This window comes from Canis lupus, chromosome 10 (assembly GCF_048164855.1).
Source record: "Canis lupus baileyi chromosome 10, mCanLup2.hap1, whole genome shotgun sequence".
NCBI classification, from domain to species: domain Eukaryota; kingdom Metazoa; phylum Chordata; class Mammalia; order Carnivora; family Canidae; genus Canis; species Canis lupus.
The window spans coordinates 54,385,350-54,403,492 of NC_132847.1; the positions used below are offsets into that span (position 1 = coordinate 54,385,350).

The 18,143-nt window shown below is 42.9% G+C and overlaps 1 protein-coding gene across 4 annotated transcripts in view; it reads left to right on the forward strand.

Moving 5' to 3' along the window:
* The window catches only part of RECK (reversion inducing cysteine rich protein with kazal motifs), an 88,419-nt gene that overhangs the window by 68,432 nt on the left and 1,844 nt on the right, over positions 1–18,143 (forward strand). Inside the window, exons 17-22 of one of the 4 annotated variants that reach the window (XM_072841925.1) lie at positions 1,465–1,657; positions 2,767–2,977; positions 4,529–4,602; positions 5,423–5,578; positions 6,483–6,587; positions 8,211–8,474. In XM_072841925.1, coding sequence (XP_072698026.1) covers positions 1,465–1,657; positions 2,767–2,977; positions 4,529–4,602; positions 5,423–5,578; positions 6,483–6,587; positions 8,211–8,405 — 934 coding nt within the window. In that variant the 3' untranslated portion in view covers positions 8,406–8,474. Of the gene's footprint in view, positions 1–1,464; positions 1,658–2,766; positions 2,978–4,528; positions 4,603–5,422; positions 5,579–6,482; positions 8,097–8,210; positions 8,475–18,143 lie in introns of those variants that run through there. The other 3 variants (XM_072841928.1, XM_072841927.1, XM_072841926.1) reach the window with 3 other exon arrangements.

Genomic DNA, 18,143 nt, shown 5'->3' on the forward strand with positions numbered 1-18,143 from the left:
TTACATAAAGGATCTCTGGAAGACTAAACAAGAAATTAATAATAGTAGCTGTCTCTGGGAAAGGGTTAGGGTGGCTGGGATGGAAGAGAAGGAGATAGACTTATTTTCCACTATACACGGTTTTGTATCTTTTCAGTTTCACCATGGGCTTGTGTTATCTGTTCAAAATATAATTGTTTAAAAAATACAAAGTTGTATTCATTCATCAAATATCTCCTGATGTACCAGCCATCTTTCTAAACGCTAGGATACAATAAGCAAGACAGAATTCCTGCCCTAATCATGTTTAATTTAGCTCCTTGGATTCTCAACTTTCCAATGGATCTTACTTCTCTGTACTCAGAATTGATAGTTTTTACTTCAAAAATTACCAAATGTCTCCTGATATCCTTGGTTTTCATCCCTCCATGTTAATGGATAGTAAGTTCTAAATATTCTTTTCCATTATTTCTTTTCAAATGTCTTCAATTTCCAAAAAAACCATAACCATATGCATTCTAACTTAAATCTTGTCAGAAAAGGTGGCCATAGTGGTGGTCATTTCAGAGCAGGAGGCTTATCCCTAAAAAGAGAAGTAATTTCCTTTGAAATTAAAATAATGCTAGTGGCTAAATTCTTCTGCTTTTATTTTATAGACCTAATATTTGTATATTCTGTTATTTCAAATGCCCAGTGAAAGCTAAAGATTTTAATAGGTCTTCTTACAGAAAGTTATAAATGCCCAATATAGAAATGAAAGAACAGAAAAGTCTAAAGAAGAGCTATCATATCCATCCCCTCTGAAGAAGTTCAGAAATTGAGAATAAAGCAAGGCCCTGATGTGACTAGGAAAACCCAGCTACAGGGGTGGCATTCTCTCTGTGAATTGCAGCCAGCCGGTGGCAGGTCCTCAGTCCATAAACACAGAAGCTTGAATTTCTCAGCACATACTAAAAAGCCTTCTCTTAAGACAGACTCATATTAGCCAAGCTGAAAATGAAACCCAGAAAATGCTTCATTTATTATTGACTAAAAGGCCTCTAGCATCAAACCCCAACCCACCTGATGGCCTCATATCATGCCACTTTTATCCCCATGACCTTGGTTCCTGCCCTCAGGGTCACTACCCCTTTCCTCTAGCACTGTCCCTAGCATCACACCTTTGCTCATGCTGCTCTGTCAGCCTGGCAGGCCTATGCAGTCCTCCTTATGCTCCAGGTGGCAGCCAGGACACCGCTTCCTCCTGTTGCTCCCTCCAGGCTCCCAAATCAGAATGACTCATTCCCAAGAGATTTTGTGTGTAACTTACTAGCTCACTTTGTATGCATGCTTGACTCTCCCCCTTACGTAAGTTCTTGGGGATAGGGACTGTTTCTGATTTCCCTCTTGATTTTTCCTCAACTTTTTGTACCTTGTCAGTGCCTTACTGGCCCCATCATTGCCCCTCCCAGCATTGGCTGATGGTGTCACACTTGTGTTTTTCAGATGCATACCCAAACCACAAGTTTGCCTGACGACTTTTGATAAATTTGGATGTAACCAATATGAGTGTTTGCCAAGACAGCTCACCTGTGACCAGGTTCGCGATCCTGTCTGTGACACAAACCACATGGAGCACAGCAATCTCTGCACTTTGTACCAGAGGGGGCAAAGCCTCTTATACAAAGGCCCTTGCCAGGTACAGTTGTTTGGCTGACATAACTCAAGCACACTGAGCCTAAAATCAGTTTCTGATCTTATATGGGTGAGGCAGCAGTAATACCACTTGGGAGTCTTTGTGAATTCTATCAAATCTAAAGAACTAAAATGAGCCATCCCAAGACTGGTTTTTTCTCCTAACTCTGGAGGGCCTTCTTGCTAGTGCTTATACCTCTGTACGTCTAGTGGACAAGCAAGAATCAAGTGGCTTCCTGCCGACCACCATTAGGAAGAGAATACGAAGTTACACACCCCTAGTACGCATCAGTAACGTTTTCACTTCCCCTTCTGTGGCCATCATTAGAAAACAGCCTGGGAAGAATGCAAGTTAAAAACACCAAGAAAACAGTCCCTTCCCACTCTTTCCACTGAAGTCCCACTCATACTACTGAAGAGTAAGTGAAAATTTCTCCAAGACTTAGTCTTTTTACATCAATTTATCTCTCAACCTTTTACATGTATCACTGCATGGCATCCCCTGCCTGTAGCCAACCAACACCTGACATGATTGCTTCTCATATCCTGGTCTTCACCAGCAGGAAAATTGCTTCAGCTTGTCTTCTTAGGTTTGTTTTCCCTCAGAGCTGGTGTTCCAAGTACACTGATACCATCTACCCTGAATTCCCAGTCTTTTCTTCCTATTTGTTCCCTCTCACTGACTATAAGCTTTGTCTTACTTGTCCTAACCTACCTGATGGGGCCAGAGTCTCTGCCCCACTGATCTCTCCACTCTTCCCTCTGCCTATCCCATACTCAGCATGAAATGATTAGGCTTCTGAATTTTCATGAAGATTGATCTTGTTTTCTTCAAACAGGTATTTCTGGAATAATAGAAGTCTGGGGTGAAGGGGGGCAGTATCTCATATCCGTTCACAAGGAATAAGCACCCAAGTCACAGAGAGGCTCAGAGTCATCATTTCAATTCATCTCAAGACAGCCCTATTGACCCCACCCCCAACCTGAAGTTTAGGAGCTTAACTAAGAGGGTCCTGGAATTTTATACCTGTGTCTTTTTCCTTTCTATTCTGTACTCTTGGTTAGAAAAAATGTACTATAGAGGTTTACAGGCTAAATGTGCTTTGTTGTCAGCCCTTCTGCAGAGCCACAGAGCCCATCTGTGGGCACAATGGGGAAACCTATAGTAGCGTGTGTGCTGCATACTCAGATCGTGTAGCAGTCGATTACTACGGGCCCTGCCAGGCTGTCGGGGTCCTCTCAGAGTACGGTTCTGTAGCCGAGTGTGCTGCTGTGAAGTGTCCTTCACTCTCTGTGACTGAGTGCAAACCCATCATCCCACCAGGTAGGTGGCAGGATTTGGAGTAGGGCAAGGGTGGGACTGGGGAGACCTGCTTATACACCTCCATAGAGTAGGTCACTCAGAACTGAGGGTTGACCTATTTACTTAAGTTTTTCAGAAAGTTTGGCTTGGGGCACCTGGGTGGCTCCGTTGGGTAATCAATCCTTCTCTTGATTTCGGCTCAGATGATCATGATCACGAGGTCATGGGATCCAGCCCTGAGTTGAACTCCATGCTGAGTACAGAGCCAGTTTGAGATTCTCTCTGTCCTCCTCCCTCTGCCCCTTCCCCCACCCCTGCTCTCCTTTTCTCTTTCTAAATAAATAAATAAAATCCTAAAAAAAAAAAAAAAAAAAAAGTCTTAGCTTTACCTGATGCTGATTAGATGTATTGCTTTGGGTCTACTTTAAAATGCTGTAGTTTACCTTAGACATCATCTTATCCATTGGATTTAAAACAAATAGCAAGGGTGCATGGCTGGCTCAGTCAAAAGAGCATGTAACTCTTGATCTCAGGTTTGTGAGTCTGAGCCCCATGTTGGGTGTAGAGATTACTTAAAAATAAATAGACATAAATAAATACAAACAATATATGGCAAACTTTTTTCAGGCCAATTCCCAGCAAACACCAATATATAAACAGATAAGGTACTATTTCATTCAAATGCAAAAAGTTTATTCATTATAAAGTTAATGAACAAAGAACTAGTAGTTAATGAATAAAGAATAAGTAATTAAAGAATGAATAATTGAAATACTTTTGATGAACACAAACATTTGAAATTCAGAGAAACATAAGATAGTGGTCTTAGATTGGCCTTAGCATCTAGTTGCATATAATCAAAAAAGTCTTATTTCATAGACTGTTGTAAGTAGTAAGTTTTCTTAGGCTACTTGCTTCATAGTGCTGTACTTTTCAGTTAAACAGAGGTAACAGAAAAGACTTTATCCTGCACACAACAGGTTAATCTGGAGTCTAACAAGTTCATTCCTCCATCCCTGGATTCATCAAATGTTTCTCGAGCTTCAGCCGTATGCTAGAGACTCTTCTAGGCATGGGGGCACAGCAGTGAGAAAAAAAAAGCCTCTTTCCTCCTGGAGACTATGTTCTGCTATTTTGTTATTGTTTTTTAACAGCTTAAAATAATTTTTAAAATTAAATTTGAATCAAACACTCATGGGATCCCTAGAACATCTGCTCTCTTGTTCTGCAGACAGGAAATCAAAGGCCCAGGAAAGCACTTGCACAGGATCACAGTCGGTTTTGAGACAGGACAGGGTCCAGGCCCCACACCTCTTGAAAGGCCAGTTCTCTCTGCTGTCTTAGGCCACCGCACCTCCCCCTGAGAAGTAATAAAGGATGTGGAGGAAGGATTTGAGTAAATGTATAGATAATAAGATCCAGATTGGTCAGGGAATATATCTAAAAGTACAGTCATCAGAGAGGACAGCTACAACTCACCTCACACAAAATGAAGGGTTGGTTATTTCAGCTACTATTTTGAATTCTCATTTTCTAATTCTGAACACATATAAAATGGTTTCTGTTATACAGGTGCTTGTTGCCCATTATGTGCTGGAATGTTAAGAGTTTTATTTGACAAAGAAAAACTGGATACTATTGCTAAGGTAAATTGCTTTATGTGCCCGGTACTGTTGAAACCATATTGATAAACCTCTCCTTAATCCTGCAGAGTAGAATGTGTTGTCCCATTTATAGAGGAAGAAAGTAATTCACAGAAAAGTGACTTGTCCAACCCTGTATAGCTCATATGTAGGAAAACTAGGGTTTGAGCTCAGGCTGTCTGGCACCCAATGCTGTGTTCCTTTCCTCTACACCTCGGCTGTTTGGTAACTTTGCTCTGCACAACACCACCTGAGCCTACCTTAGACAAGGTCCCCTGCTTGCATAGTATGTAGAGTGAGGGCTGGAGGCAGAACCAAGCAGCCAGAGGCTGGTAGATGCCCAGATTATTTCAGTGCTGCCTGCCCTCACCTCACAGTCCCCATTCTTCCTGGGGGGTGCTTCCAGAGCCTGTCACCTTCCTGTGGTGACTTTGCCCTTTCCCTTTTCTGTACCGTCACTTCTGCTCCACTTCTGTGGAGACAGGGCTCCAGCCAACACTTGCCACTACCTAGAAAATTATCCCCATTTACATTGAAACACCTGTGTTTTTCTGGGAAGACTTTAATTATTTCCCTGTGGCTCCCAGCTCAGAACAGTCCCTTAAAAGGGGCTGGGGGTCTTCTGATGAGTGTTTATCTTGGCTACAAAGCTCAGCAGTCAGACAAAAGCCCTTGGGAATGGACCCGAGAGATTTAGAATTCAGCCAGCAGGGCCCCTTTTGGGGCCCCACACTTAGGGGTTCTAATAGACAAGGTAGCAAGGCAGCCTAGGCAGTAATAAGAAATTCCTCTTTTATTCAAGTAACAAAGTTTTTCTTTCCAGGTAACAAACAAAAAGCCAATTACAGTTCTGGAAATACTTCAGAAAATCCGCATGCACGTATCTGTCCCACAGTGTGACGTATTTGGATACTTCAGTATTGAATCTGAAATTGTGATCCTGATCATTCCTGTCGATCATTATCCAAAAGCTTTGCAGGTGGGGCTCAGCATGCCTTGTGCAACCTTCTTGTCACTTTCACGTTTGGAGGACTTAAGAGTGGGGAGGAAATGGAAGCATTTGGAAAGTTAAGGAGGGCAGGAGGGAGAAAATCCAGGCAGCCTCTGGAGAACAGAACTATACTGGGGGATCACTTTCCAGGTGGTTGAGGCCAGGCACACATCTGACAGCAGAATGGGTGGCAGACCAGAGAGACTGAGAGGTAGCTCAGAGAATGTAGACATGGAAGGCATCTGCTTAGGTACAGATGAAGTGGCTGAGGCCTAGGGAGGGAAGTGGCTGATATAGGTCATGCAGCAGATACCTGTCTCATGAGGGCTATGCTCCTACGGGAGGAGAAGCCCACCGGGACTGGTCTCACGTACCCCATTTTTCTTCCTCATATTCTAGAGGTGAGCCTCACTCCTGTGGGTCCAGGTGTCAGCATCAGAACAGTGGGGGCTCAAGTGAAGGGGGTGAATATAAGCGGTTTGTAAATTGCCGCAGTCGGGAAGCTCAGTAAAGCCTCATTGCTTTCCTCTGGGATGAGTAAGGAGGCACCAAAAGCTCATTGACTGGGACTATGGTTAATGCGGCTGTTACTGTGAAGGTAATAATGTCTGTCTAACTGTGGATGAGGGGTAAGGGCAGTGGAGCTGTGCCTCATTCCTTTTCTGATTTAATTTCCAGTGATGCTGTTACTATTGGTGTAATAAAGTAAGACTATATTAAAATATGACTTTGGTTAAGAAAAGAAGGACAGAGAAAGCATATTCTCCCTGTTGGAATATATGTGGATTTTGTCTGACTTGACCTTTTCACAGGCTCTGTGGTTTTATTTTTTATTTTTTATTTTTTTGGCTCTGTGGTTTTAGATTTTAAAAGTGTGATTATCCTCTTCCAGATTGAGGCTTGCAATAAAGAAGCAGAGAAGATCGAATCTCTTATCAACTCTGACAGCCCCACTCTGGCATCCCACGTCCCTCTGTCTGCCCTCATCATTTCCCAGGTACAGATCTCGAGTAGTGTGCCATCAGCTGGCATCGAGGCCAGAGCCCTCTGCCCCTCCTACCTCCTCCTCCTCAGCCTGGGCCCTGCCTTGCACATGGTCTGGACACGTAACTGACCACCCCTGAAAAGTGCAAAATGTTACTCCATTGAATTTTTCTACATGGTGAAAGACATGCAGGACTCCTGGTTTGTAGTTGAATAGTGGCTGAGAAAAAGCACTTGTCACCTCTGTTCACCACACAGTATTTTTTTTAATCTGCCAATATTAGGGTTTTTGTTTTGTTCTTACAAATGTTAAAATATGTTCTTCCAAATACTAATGAAAAGAGGATGTCTGCTTTTGATGGATCAGAATAGTTTATACTTTGCTCCTTAGATGGGTCCTTCCCACCGTAAAACAAATTCATTATCATTGATAAGTGAGATGATCACTTTTTTAGAAAAGATACCTCACTTTACTATAGGCTTCATACCCAGAAACTTCATTTCAAAGTTCTTTTAAGTATTAAGGCGCTCCTGATGTGTGCGTGTGTTTGTTTACAGATAATTAACTACTCTATCTAGAAGCTAGGGGTCACCGTGCAGAGCTTGCTGTTAGAGTGAAAAATAAAGATAGTGCATCTTTGGAATTATCATATAAATCATCAGGCAAATTTAATTTACAGAAATTTAATTCAGGAACCCATCTATTGTGTGAAGCAAAGCCAGCTAAGGAAATGGCATTCACATGATACATTACAAGCAGTAAGCTCCGTGGTTACTAATGTGTGTATGTGTGTATGACTTTTGTGAAAGGAAGAAGTTATATCACATCAAAGCGTATTGCATTATGCATTTTTTATATTAACCAGATATATATTCTTCGGTATTCATCCGAGTCAAACTTAGAGTTTTTAAACATCAATCTTTAAACCAATTGCTGCTACTTATATACTTGCCAAAAAGTGAAATAATTAGTAGTTCATGTAAATAATACATGATATTTCTATTTTATTATGAAGAAGGTAAATAGCCATATTTGTAAAATGACAATCATGTATGTTAACCCAGTACTTTCCGTTCATGAAGACACATTGCTTTTTGTGATATGCACAGTGTGGATAAATGTTCTGTCTTTCTTTTTTGATATAGAATTATAAAGAATCATGGTTTATATATTTAAAAATGTCAGTCTAAGTATTAAAATGTTTGCATGTTGTCTAAGTAATTGAATACTTTGAATGTGTTTCACAGTTTGAAATAAGCTATTCAGTGTAATGCTTCTTGTTTGTATGCACCTAAACTTAGATTTTACATGAAGTATTTTTTTCAGTATTATATGTACCTTTTGAAATATATAGGGATATGCTCATTATACCAAAATATTGTTTAAAAGTGAGCACTTAAAGCTTTCGGAATATCTCAGTGCTGATGTAGCATATTTTTTGCAATTGCTTTTTCTATATAAATGTCTTCAATGCAATATACTGGAAAGCTTTTCTATTTTAATAAAAATAATTTTATATGACTATGTGTACTTCCAAGCAGTATGGACATTTAAAATGAAACCCACTGATAACTTTTGGGTAAGCTATGTCCTTTGCTCTGGAAGAAGAAATGATAGGAGTTTTATTATTCCAAGCCAAGGGCCCTGGGAAAGCAGGACAGCTGGAACAGAGCTGCTCAGATGAGAATGAGGCATGACCAGAGGGCATACTGTGGCAAGAAGTCAAGTACAGAGCTTCCCAGCTTTAGGCCCTCCAAGACCGAGGAACAGACTACGCAGTCCTACTTCCCTGCCATGGACCCAATGTTGCAGCTCCAGGGTACATCCTGAGGCAGAGAGAACTGTGGGCTCTGGAGACAGAGGGCCTATTGATTAGAGCCTGGGAAGTTCTATCCATCAGCTGAGGCTGAGGCCCCAAACCTCCATGGCTGACAACAACAGAGGCTCTCATTTTACTTCCATCACATGTTTACTGTGGGTCAGCTGCACTTCTGCTTTATACCATCTTTACTCCAGGACCCATTCCAGTGTCCTCACAAAGTGGGAGGAAAGAGCCTGGAGTTCTGGGGGAGCTACTCGGAGCTTGCTCTTGGGCTGCCGGTCCTAGCATGGTCGACAGCACAGGTGGCGCTAAGGCCCAGGCTGACGATGGACCCCTGCCCAGATCCCGGATAGGCTGCTGAGGTCACCACTTCCACCACATCATGGATTCACATCCAGCTGTGCTGCATTCCTGTGCAGGAACTAGGAGACCCATTGGTGCATTTTCTGAAGGCATGGCTGGCTGACTTGATCTTCAGCCCAGACCAAGTCATAATTCTGAAAATGGAGAGGATGAGCCAGGTCCCGCTGATAGTGGACATACTTAACTCTGGAGACTTCGCTGAAATCACCATCTTCAGTCAGCCCTATATACAAAATCAGGTGAAGAGCATACCCCCAAGCCTGGCATGGTGGCACCAGGAACATTGTACCGGAGATATGTGTGTGCACAGAGGAAAGACCACATGAGGACAAATCAAGATAGTAGCCATCTGCAAGTTAAGGAGAGAGGCCTCAGAGGAAACCGACCCTGCTGACATCCTGATCTTGGACTTCCAGCCTTCAGATCTTTTTTTTTTTTAAGATTTTATTTATTTATTCATAGACACACAGAGAAAGAGGCAGAGACACAGGGAGAGGGAGAAGCAGGCTCCATGCAGGGAGCCCAATGTGGGACTTGATCCCGGGTCTCCAGGATCACACCCCAGGCCGCAGGCGGCACCAAACTGCTGCGCCACCAGGGCTGCCCCAGCCTTCAGATCTTTGAGAAAATAAGTATCTGTTGTTTAAGCCAAAAAGCAAAACAACAACAAAAGGATGAGGGGAAGAGACAGAACCACAGCTGTCCCTTAGGTCTCTGCTTAGAAGTGACTCTCTTATTTCTGCTTACATCTTACTGTCCCAAGCAAGTCACATGGCCACTCATGAGTTCAAAAGGTAGGGAGGTATAATCCTTTGTGGGTTTGGGGGGTGGTGTAGGGGGAGCCAGCAAGGATGGAGCTGGGGGAGGCACCATGAGTATTTGGAACAATAATATAGTCCACCATGGAGGTTGTTTCTCATCAGAATAGCCAAGACTGACTAAATTTTTTTTTATAAAAAATCAGTAGTTTTGTGTTCTGAGAAGGAACTAGAGGAATGAGAGAGGTGCTTTGGTTTAGGGGAAGGGAAATATTAAAGGAGAGAAAGCTCTACAGGTCGCTCCTGCTCTCATGATACAACTGTGAGATCTCTGAAGATAGTAAGGGGCAAAACAATCCTAGGTTAGGGCAGTTTGGGGAGATAATTCGCCTCACTTGCATGTTGCTATGACGAACACACCCTGCCTGCCATGTGTATGATTGTCGGTGGCTTTCCAGCACCAGTGCAGGATGGAGCCCCCGCTGGCTAGCTCTCTAGCATTCTAACAGCTGAGTGTGCCAAGCTGGTAGAGGCCTTGAATCAGGATTCTGTAGGAGACAACTTGGGCTGTGGGAGGAAAGAAGTGATGTTCTTGCACCCCCATAATTTTAGCAGGGAGGACCTGGAAGTTCAGGATGAGGTGGGTCTGTAGGAGGACAATTTAGAACGTGAGATAACCACATGAAAAGTAGTTTCCAGAGAAAGATCCAGAGGTTTCAATGGCCATAGGTAATGAAACCAAGATACCAGAAAAACAAATGAAATAGCTCCCTGTCCAGTCTACAGAAAATAATTGGACAGGAACGGATCCCAAGAGAGTCATTGGTCCAGCCTGGATCACATGCCCACCTCTGTGGCAGAGAAGGAAATGTAGAGGAGCTCTGGTCCCACCTCAACCTGATAGAATGGATTTCTCTCAGGAAATAATCCTTTTCCTAGAAGAAGCCTTCTGATATGTCCTCTGGGGAGTGTCTTTCTAACAAGCCATGAGCCATAAACCAGTTCAACCTGTGAACACACAGCAATGCCTCGCCCTTGGGCCAGGAACACACCTAGAGTCACCAGAGCCCAGTAACAACCAAGGGGGTACTCTGAAAGCTGACCTACTAAGAAAGGGAATTATTCAAAGTGACTAATAATAATTGTTAAAACAAGAACAAAAATGGGAACAAAAAGGAGAGTCTGTGATGAGTGCAGAAAATTTAAATCCATTAGTGCAAAAAGAAGCAGGCCAACTTGAGGAAGATGCTGCTTACTTCTGGATGCCTCACTTCAGAACCAGTTCTATCAGGCAGTTTCCCAAGGGCTCCAGGACAGAGGACCCGAGCTTAAGTCTTGTCACTGGGCGACACTAAATGGTTGATCTCTCCAAAATCACCAGTTTTCTATAGCACAGGGATAGCAAATGTATGTCACTCATGCCACCACATCCTCATTTTGTGTCCATGGTAGAGATCACAGCTCTGCCATGGTTTCCTGGTGGTTGTCTCAGCTCTAAGCTAAGCTTTAAGCACAGCCTTATGAGCAAGAAGAAAGACAAGAATCATAAGTACCTTCACCAGTGCCTCTTATGAGTAAGAAAAATACTTCTCGGAAATCCTTCAGCAGTTGTCTGTTGTGCCTCCTGGGCCAGGATCAGGTCATATTCCCAGCCCTAGACAACTGGCCAAGGAGAGCAGCATGACTATAGCTAGTCAGGGTCTGTACACTGCTGCCCAAGCCGAGTCAAAGTCCAGGAAGATCAGTAAGAAGGCAAAGGCCAGCAACAGCATTTGCTTCAAGATAAAACCAGGTTTTTTGGCAGTCTCAGCTTGTTAGGGTATAAACATGAAAACGGTTTTACTTTTCTTTTCTAGTAACTGCCCTCAGCTGTGCTTGGTAGTAGAACCCCATATCAACATTGCCTCTGTATCTTCAGTCTTACCTCAAGTTATCTAACCAGCCTCATTTCATTTCTCAGGCCTCTTCCCTGGTTATTTTAAAATTTCAACCCCACAGACCTCTTTGGCCTCTAGCCTAAGCTCACTTCTCAGTGAGTTGGTGAGCTTGGCATAGTATCACTATTGGCACCAGTCACAGTCACTAAGCCATCTTCAAAACAAGCTTTGGGACATTTGTTTCTGGTTAGAAGGGTGGTCAGCGAAGATCTCCTGAGTGGCACTGCCGTTGGTTACGGTTTACTCATACACCACAGGAGTGGATAATCTAATTGTACAAACAGCATGCCTTGGGAGGAGTTAGGAGGAGGAGAGAAAGAAGACAAAGGCTTCTTAGATATGGTTTGGTTTGAGCAGGGCCTGATAGGAAGGCTTTGCCAGATGTCTTTAGGAGATGCATTCTTGGTAACAGGTACAGTTTGAGCAAAAGTACAGAAGCGGGAGAGTCTGTGTGAGTCCCTGTGACACAAGAGTGGATCCGACAAGTTAGGAAGGGGAGGTATCAGGCAGATCGGATGTGCTGGCCTCAACTGTCAGGCCAGAATGGCATCCAGGGTCTCTGCCCTCGCCCTCCCGGCTATCCCAGCTGACCTCCGTAGCTCTGGTGTGCATCAGACTTCAGCGTCGGGGGAGACCTTTGATTTGAGATCATCCACTGATCTCGTTATCAGACTGTGCTTTCTTCATCCTGTGAACATCCTGGACTCTACTGAAGAAACATTCACTGAGCCAGGCCAGGTGCCAGCCTCCCCTGCCTCCCACCCCAGGCCTAGCCTCCATTCTCCGGATTTAGCCTCAGCCACCAGGCAAAGAAAGTTAAGCCTGCCAGCATTGCTGATGGCCTTGGCACAAAATCCCTAGAAGACATTTTATTTTCCTTCATTTGATTTAATGGTTTTCCCTCAGCCCTGGGCTGCTCTATTTCTCAAAGGAACAGAAGGCCGTGCTCCAGAATATTCCTCTCCCCCTGTCTCCTAGCTATGGAAGTGGCTTGAGTTGTGAGCCCAGCCAGCTGAGGAAGGGACAGCAGAGGCATCATTCCCAGGAAGCTCCTTTCCCCAGTCCAGCAATCTTGGGGCTGGGAGGTAGATTTCTACTTTGTACATAGAGAGAAACAGGCCCAGAGAACAGAAATACCATCCAAGGGTCACACAGCGAGTCAGGGCAAGGCCAAGGCCTGAGGCCAGGTCTAGGCTTTCCTGGCACAAGGGGGCAGGATATGTGCTGCTCAGGGATGGAGCCAGCCATGTAGGAGAGCTCCATAAGGGTGGACATGGGGGGGGGGGGGGGGCAGAGTGAACTAGGTTCAATGTCAGGTCAGACTGACAAGGCAGGCACACTAGGTGGGGTCAGAGAGACAAGTCCAAGGAGCAATAGAAACCATGAGAGTAACTGATAACAACTCTCCAGCACTTTTGACGGTTTATGCAGTGATTTTTGTCTTGTTCTCTCAATGACCCACAGCAAAATGTGCACAAAGACAGTACGCAAGTCAGTGGTCGAGTAGTTTCTCAGGAAATGAGGCTGGTAGGAGGCAAAGGTAAGGCAGGAAACCTTCATACGGAGAAGCATGCTGCACCCCTACCCCCAACTCCAAACACTTTCATTTTTCCAAAATGAAGTGTACTGTATTATTTTCTATTATAAAAAATAACATTTGCTTCCCCCAAAATACCTGGAAATATAAACAAAGGAAAAAGCTACCCACAAAGCTCCTTCCTCTCCCTGCCTCTACCAGTGAGTGCATAATCCTTCTCTGTACTAAGATCTCTACCTAATTGGGACAGGACCCTCCTCTGTCCACATGGGGGCAGAGGTGGTTACCTCACAGCCCTGTGAGGGGCAGTTCAGAACAGGCTTTCATATTTGGGATGTCTCTACTGTCTCTGCTAGTTTGGCCCTTTCCTGCCAGAGGGGAAGCCCCATCTTGGCTAGAACTTGGCTTAACTAGGTTAATCAGATAACATGCTACCTCTCCCTGAGTACCACCTCCCCTGCCTTCCTCCTACCAAGCTGGCACTGAACTCTGCTGGAGATGTGAGTAGTTGCTTTCCTGAGCCAGCAGTTAAGCTTTCATGTTGCCCCTGGCCCAGCAGGGAAACAGGTGGCACCCCCCAATTAGGATCATTTGAGGAAAGCTTGATAAGGAGACTATTTACAAAGTGGGGAGCAGAGTGTAAGAAACTGCAGGGAGAATGAGGGTGCCAGTCGTAACATGGGGCTATAGGGCCCCTATACCCAAAGCGGTGGGCTGGTTACCAGGACACAAGGAGAGCCCTACAGGGACCACCATTTCCTCCACCCAGCCAACCATCCATTGTTGAACCCAGTCAGAAACCTGAGGACAAGGGAGCAAGGGAGCCCCTGTGCTGCTCAGCCTCCCTGAGGGAGAGCCCAGCTGAGACAATTTAGGGAAGGAAGTGGAGCAAAAAGAAGATACCAGCACAGTAGCTCAGGGCAATGCCAAGTCAGAGGAGGAGGAAGTGTGGCAGCATCTGCCCACTTGTTCCAGCACCGCACCCACAGTGGGGAAGGCCTCTCGGCTTCATCTTCTGGAGGTGTCCCCCTACATGTTCCTTCCTTCTTGACGCTGCTCACCTCCCGGTTCCTCTCCGGAACATTGAATTGTATCATTGTTCATTGTATCAATGTATCATTGATACATTGAATTGTATCAAAGACTCATTTAGCCTCTGTTTATGTTTTCCTTTGACTTATTAATATAAACTGAATATATTTCTTAATGTGAAACCATCCTTATACCCTTGATATAAATTTTATTTGGGCATAATGTATTATTCAAATAATACACTACTAGCATCTCTCCCCAGCTCAGAGACTCCCCACCCTCCCCTCCCTGAGGAAGGACACTTCCAAGGGCTCCCAAGCGTTCTGCACCTTCCTTACACAAATACCTCCTCTCAGCAGCGCTTGAGACCCTAGGCTGGGCTGGGGTAGTGTGCGAGGTGGGCGCTCTGGATCCAGCTCGCCTGCCCCACCAGCAAGCAACCTCGAGGAGCAAACATCCCTCTGGAAGAGTGAGCATTTGTTTTGTTGCTAAAAGCACAGACTGTTCTTGTGAGGAAGGGATGCGATCCTCAAAATGCATGTGGCCATGTGTCTAAGGAAATGAATCTATACCGAGTGCTTCCAAAATGCAGTGCTACTTTCATTCCTATTCTTAACTTGCCCCCATGATACAAACTGGTTATTGATGCTATGTAAAAAAGCTATTATTTATTGATTTGAGAGACAGCATGCACAAGACAGAGAGTGCCAGCAGAGCTAGGGAAAGAGGGAGAGAGAGAGAACCTCAAGCAGCCTCCCCACTGAGTGCAGAGCGTGCATTGGGCTCAATCTCAGGACCCTGAGATGATGACCTGAGCCAAAATCAAGAGTCAATGCTTGGGGTAGCCCGGGGGCTCAGCAGTTTAGCACTGCCTACAGCCCAGGGCCTGATCCTGCAGACCTGGGATTGAGTCCTACGTCAGGCTCCCTGCATGGAGCCTGCTTCTCCCTCTGCCTGTGTCTCTGCCTCTCTCTCTCTCTCTCTCTCTCTCTCTCTCTGTCTCTCATGAATAAATAAGTAAAATCTTAAAAAAAAAAAAAAAAAAAGTCAATGCTTAACAGACTGAGCCACCCAAGCGCCCCCTATTGATTTTTTTAAAGTATTTTTTGGTTCTGGCTATTATTTTTTAAATTTTATATTAATTTAACGGCTTTTCTTAGGTTTTTCCAGGAGGAAGCTTATAGCTCCTTCTCTCTCCCTTCCAATATCCATGCTTCTTATATCTTTCTGTTGCCCTAGTATTGGTTAGAACTCCCAGAACCAAGTCGAATAACAGTGATGATAGCTGGAAACCTCATTATGTCCTTGACTTTAATGGGAATATCCATTATTTTACTGTTAAGCGTGACATGTTCAAGTATGACAACTCTTACTGTTTGTTTCAGGGGGCTATACTTTATTGGGAGGGTTTTAAAAAAAAACTCAGTAATGAATATTGAATTGTATCAAAGACTCATTTAGCCTCTGTTTATGTTTTCCTTTGACTTATTAATATAAACTGAATATATTTCTTAATGTGAAACCATCCTTATACCCTTGATATAAATTTTATTTGGGCATAATGTATTATTCAAATAATACACTACTAGATTCAATTTGATGACTCTAGCATTTATTTTCATAAGTGATGTTGCACTACATTTTTTTGTATTTGCTATACTTTTCAAATTATGGAATCAAGATCATTCTAGCTCCATTAAATGAACAGGGTGGGTTTTCTATGCCTTAGAATATATAAAAGGTATAAGAATCATCTGTCTCTCAAAGGTTTGACAGAACTTGGCTGCAAATCTAACTGGGTCCGTCTCTATTTGAGTAAGCAATATTATTTTCCATTTTTACAAATGACTATATTGGTTCTTTTAGATTTTTTTTCTTTTTTTTTTTTAAAGATTTTATTCATTCATTCATGAGAGACACAGAGCGAGGCAGAGACACAAGTAGAGAGAGAAGCAGACTCTATGCAGGGAGCCCGATGCGGGACTCAGTCTCAGACCTCAGGATCACACTCTGAGCCAGATAGGCACTCAACCACTGAGCCACCCAGGCGTCCTATTTTTTTCTCTTTTAAATAAATCTTAGTAATTTGTAATTTCCGGGGATCCCTGGGTGGCTCAGCTGTTTAGCGTCTGCCTTTGGCCCAGGGCATGATCCTGGAGTCCTGGGATCGAGTCCCACATCGGGCTCCCTGCATGGAGCCTGCTTCTCCCTCTGTCTGTGTCTCTGCCTCTCTGTGTGTGTGTGTGTCTCTCGTGAATAAATAAACAAATTAAATAAATAAATAAATAAATAAATAAATAAATAAATAAATAAAATCTTAAAAATAAAATAAAAATAAAAAATTTGTAATTGCCCAATCCAGAAAAACTACTAGTGGAGAGATGACAATTTTATCTATCTGAACACTCCTGAGAAGAGATTATATCCTCTTTTCTTTTATTACTAATATAGTACATTTGATTTTTCTCTCCAACTTTAGACTTTTTTTATTGATTTGATTTTGTAGAGTTTTATCTATTTTCTATGCTTTCCAGCTCTAGGATGTATTTTTCAATTCAGCTCTTTTTCTGTTTTCTAATACATAATTTCCTGTTAACTATATTAATTTATTTACTCAATTTTTAAATACTTTATTATGGAAGATTTCAACCTTATAGACAACTTGAAACTGAAAATCCGTATATTCGCCATTGAGGTTCTACAATAAATGTTTTAGTATATTTGCTTTATCACTATTTATTCATCTTTCCATCCATCTTATTTTTTTGTGTTTCAAAGTAAGTTGCAATCATCAATACATTTTGCCCCCAAATATTTCCGCATTCATTCACTAACTATAGTTCAATATTTATGGTTCTTTTCTTTATTTTTTGTAATTTGTCTAATTCCTTTCATCCAACGCTTAGTTTATTTTTTTTTCTTTTAAAATAAGTATATGGGGCACCTGGGTGGCACAGTAGGTTAAGTGTCTGACTCTTGGTTTTGGCTCAGGTCATCATCTCAGAGTCCTGGGATGGAGCCCCAAGTCGGGCTCCATGTTCAATGTGGAGTGTTCTTGAGATTCCCTCTCTCCCTCTCCCTGCCCTCTCACTCGCTGCCTCTCTATATATACATTAAATAAGTAAATAAAATATTTTTTAAAATAAATAGTATAATAATATTTAAAATTTATTGAGCATCAGTCATATTTTAGGCCATCTTAGGGGCATTTTTAAATCAAAGATCAAGGGATAGCCTTCTCTTTCCAGACCCCAAATTAGGTAATAGATTGTTTCTATAACTTAGTAAATGTAAGGTCCAAAATTCTAAGAGACATGGTTAAGTCAGCTTGGGCTGCTCTAACAACCTACCATCAACTGGGTGGCTTATAAACAACAGAAACCTATTTCTCACAGTTCTGGGTGCTGGAAGTCTAAGATCAGGATGCTAGTAGGTTGAGTTCTGAGAAGGGCCCTCTTCTGAGTTCAGTCTGACTTCTAGTTTTATGTTCACATGGCAGAAGGGAAGAGGGAATTCTCTTGGTTCTCTTACAAGGGCACAAGTCCCATTCATGAGGACGTCCCACCTCATGACCTAAGATCGTCCAAAGGCCCATCTCCAAATACTGTCACACTGGAGACTAGATTTCAACATACAAATTTTAGAGGGACACAAGCATTCAATCTATAACAATACAGATTATCAGTAAGAAGGGATTTTCCTTAAAGTCCCTTTATTTTCAAAGGATTAAGTAATAGTAAGTCACTATATATTTTTTCTTGACCCTTTGATGGTGAAGTTTCTCTCCTTACTTGTTTTCAGATGAGGTCTCTCTCCTAGGAAGGGAGGACAATAAGAGGCTCGTCTACCGTTTAGCTCTACGGATATGATGTTGTGACTATTTCTCTCCCTTCTACCTTCCTACTTTCCTCTTATCCAACATTGACAGTGATGTCATCTAACAACAGCTTTTCTTTCTCATTTGGAGCATTGAGAGATGAACTTGGTCTATATGTTATCAGGAATACTATCCTGCAAATCAGCAAAATATAAAATCTAAGAAGACACTCCATGCTCAGTTACATCTTACATCTATTATCTCATTGGACCAACACAGCCTGAGCCTTGTGTATCATACTC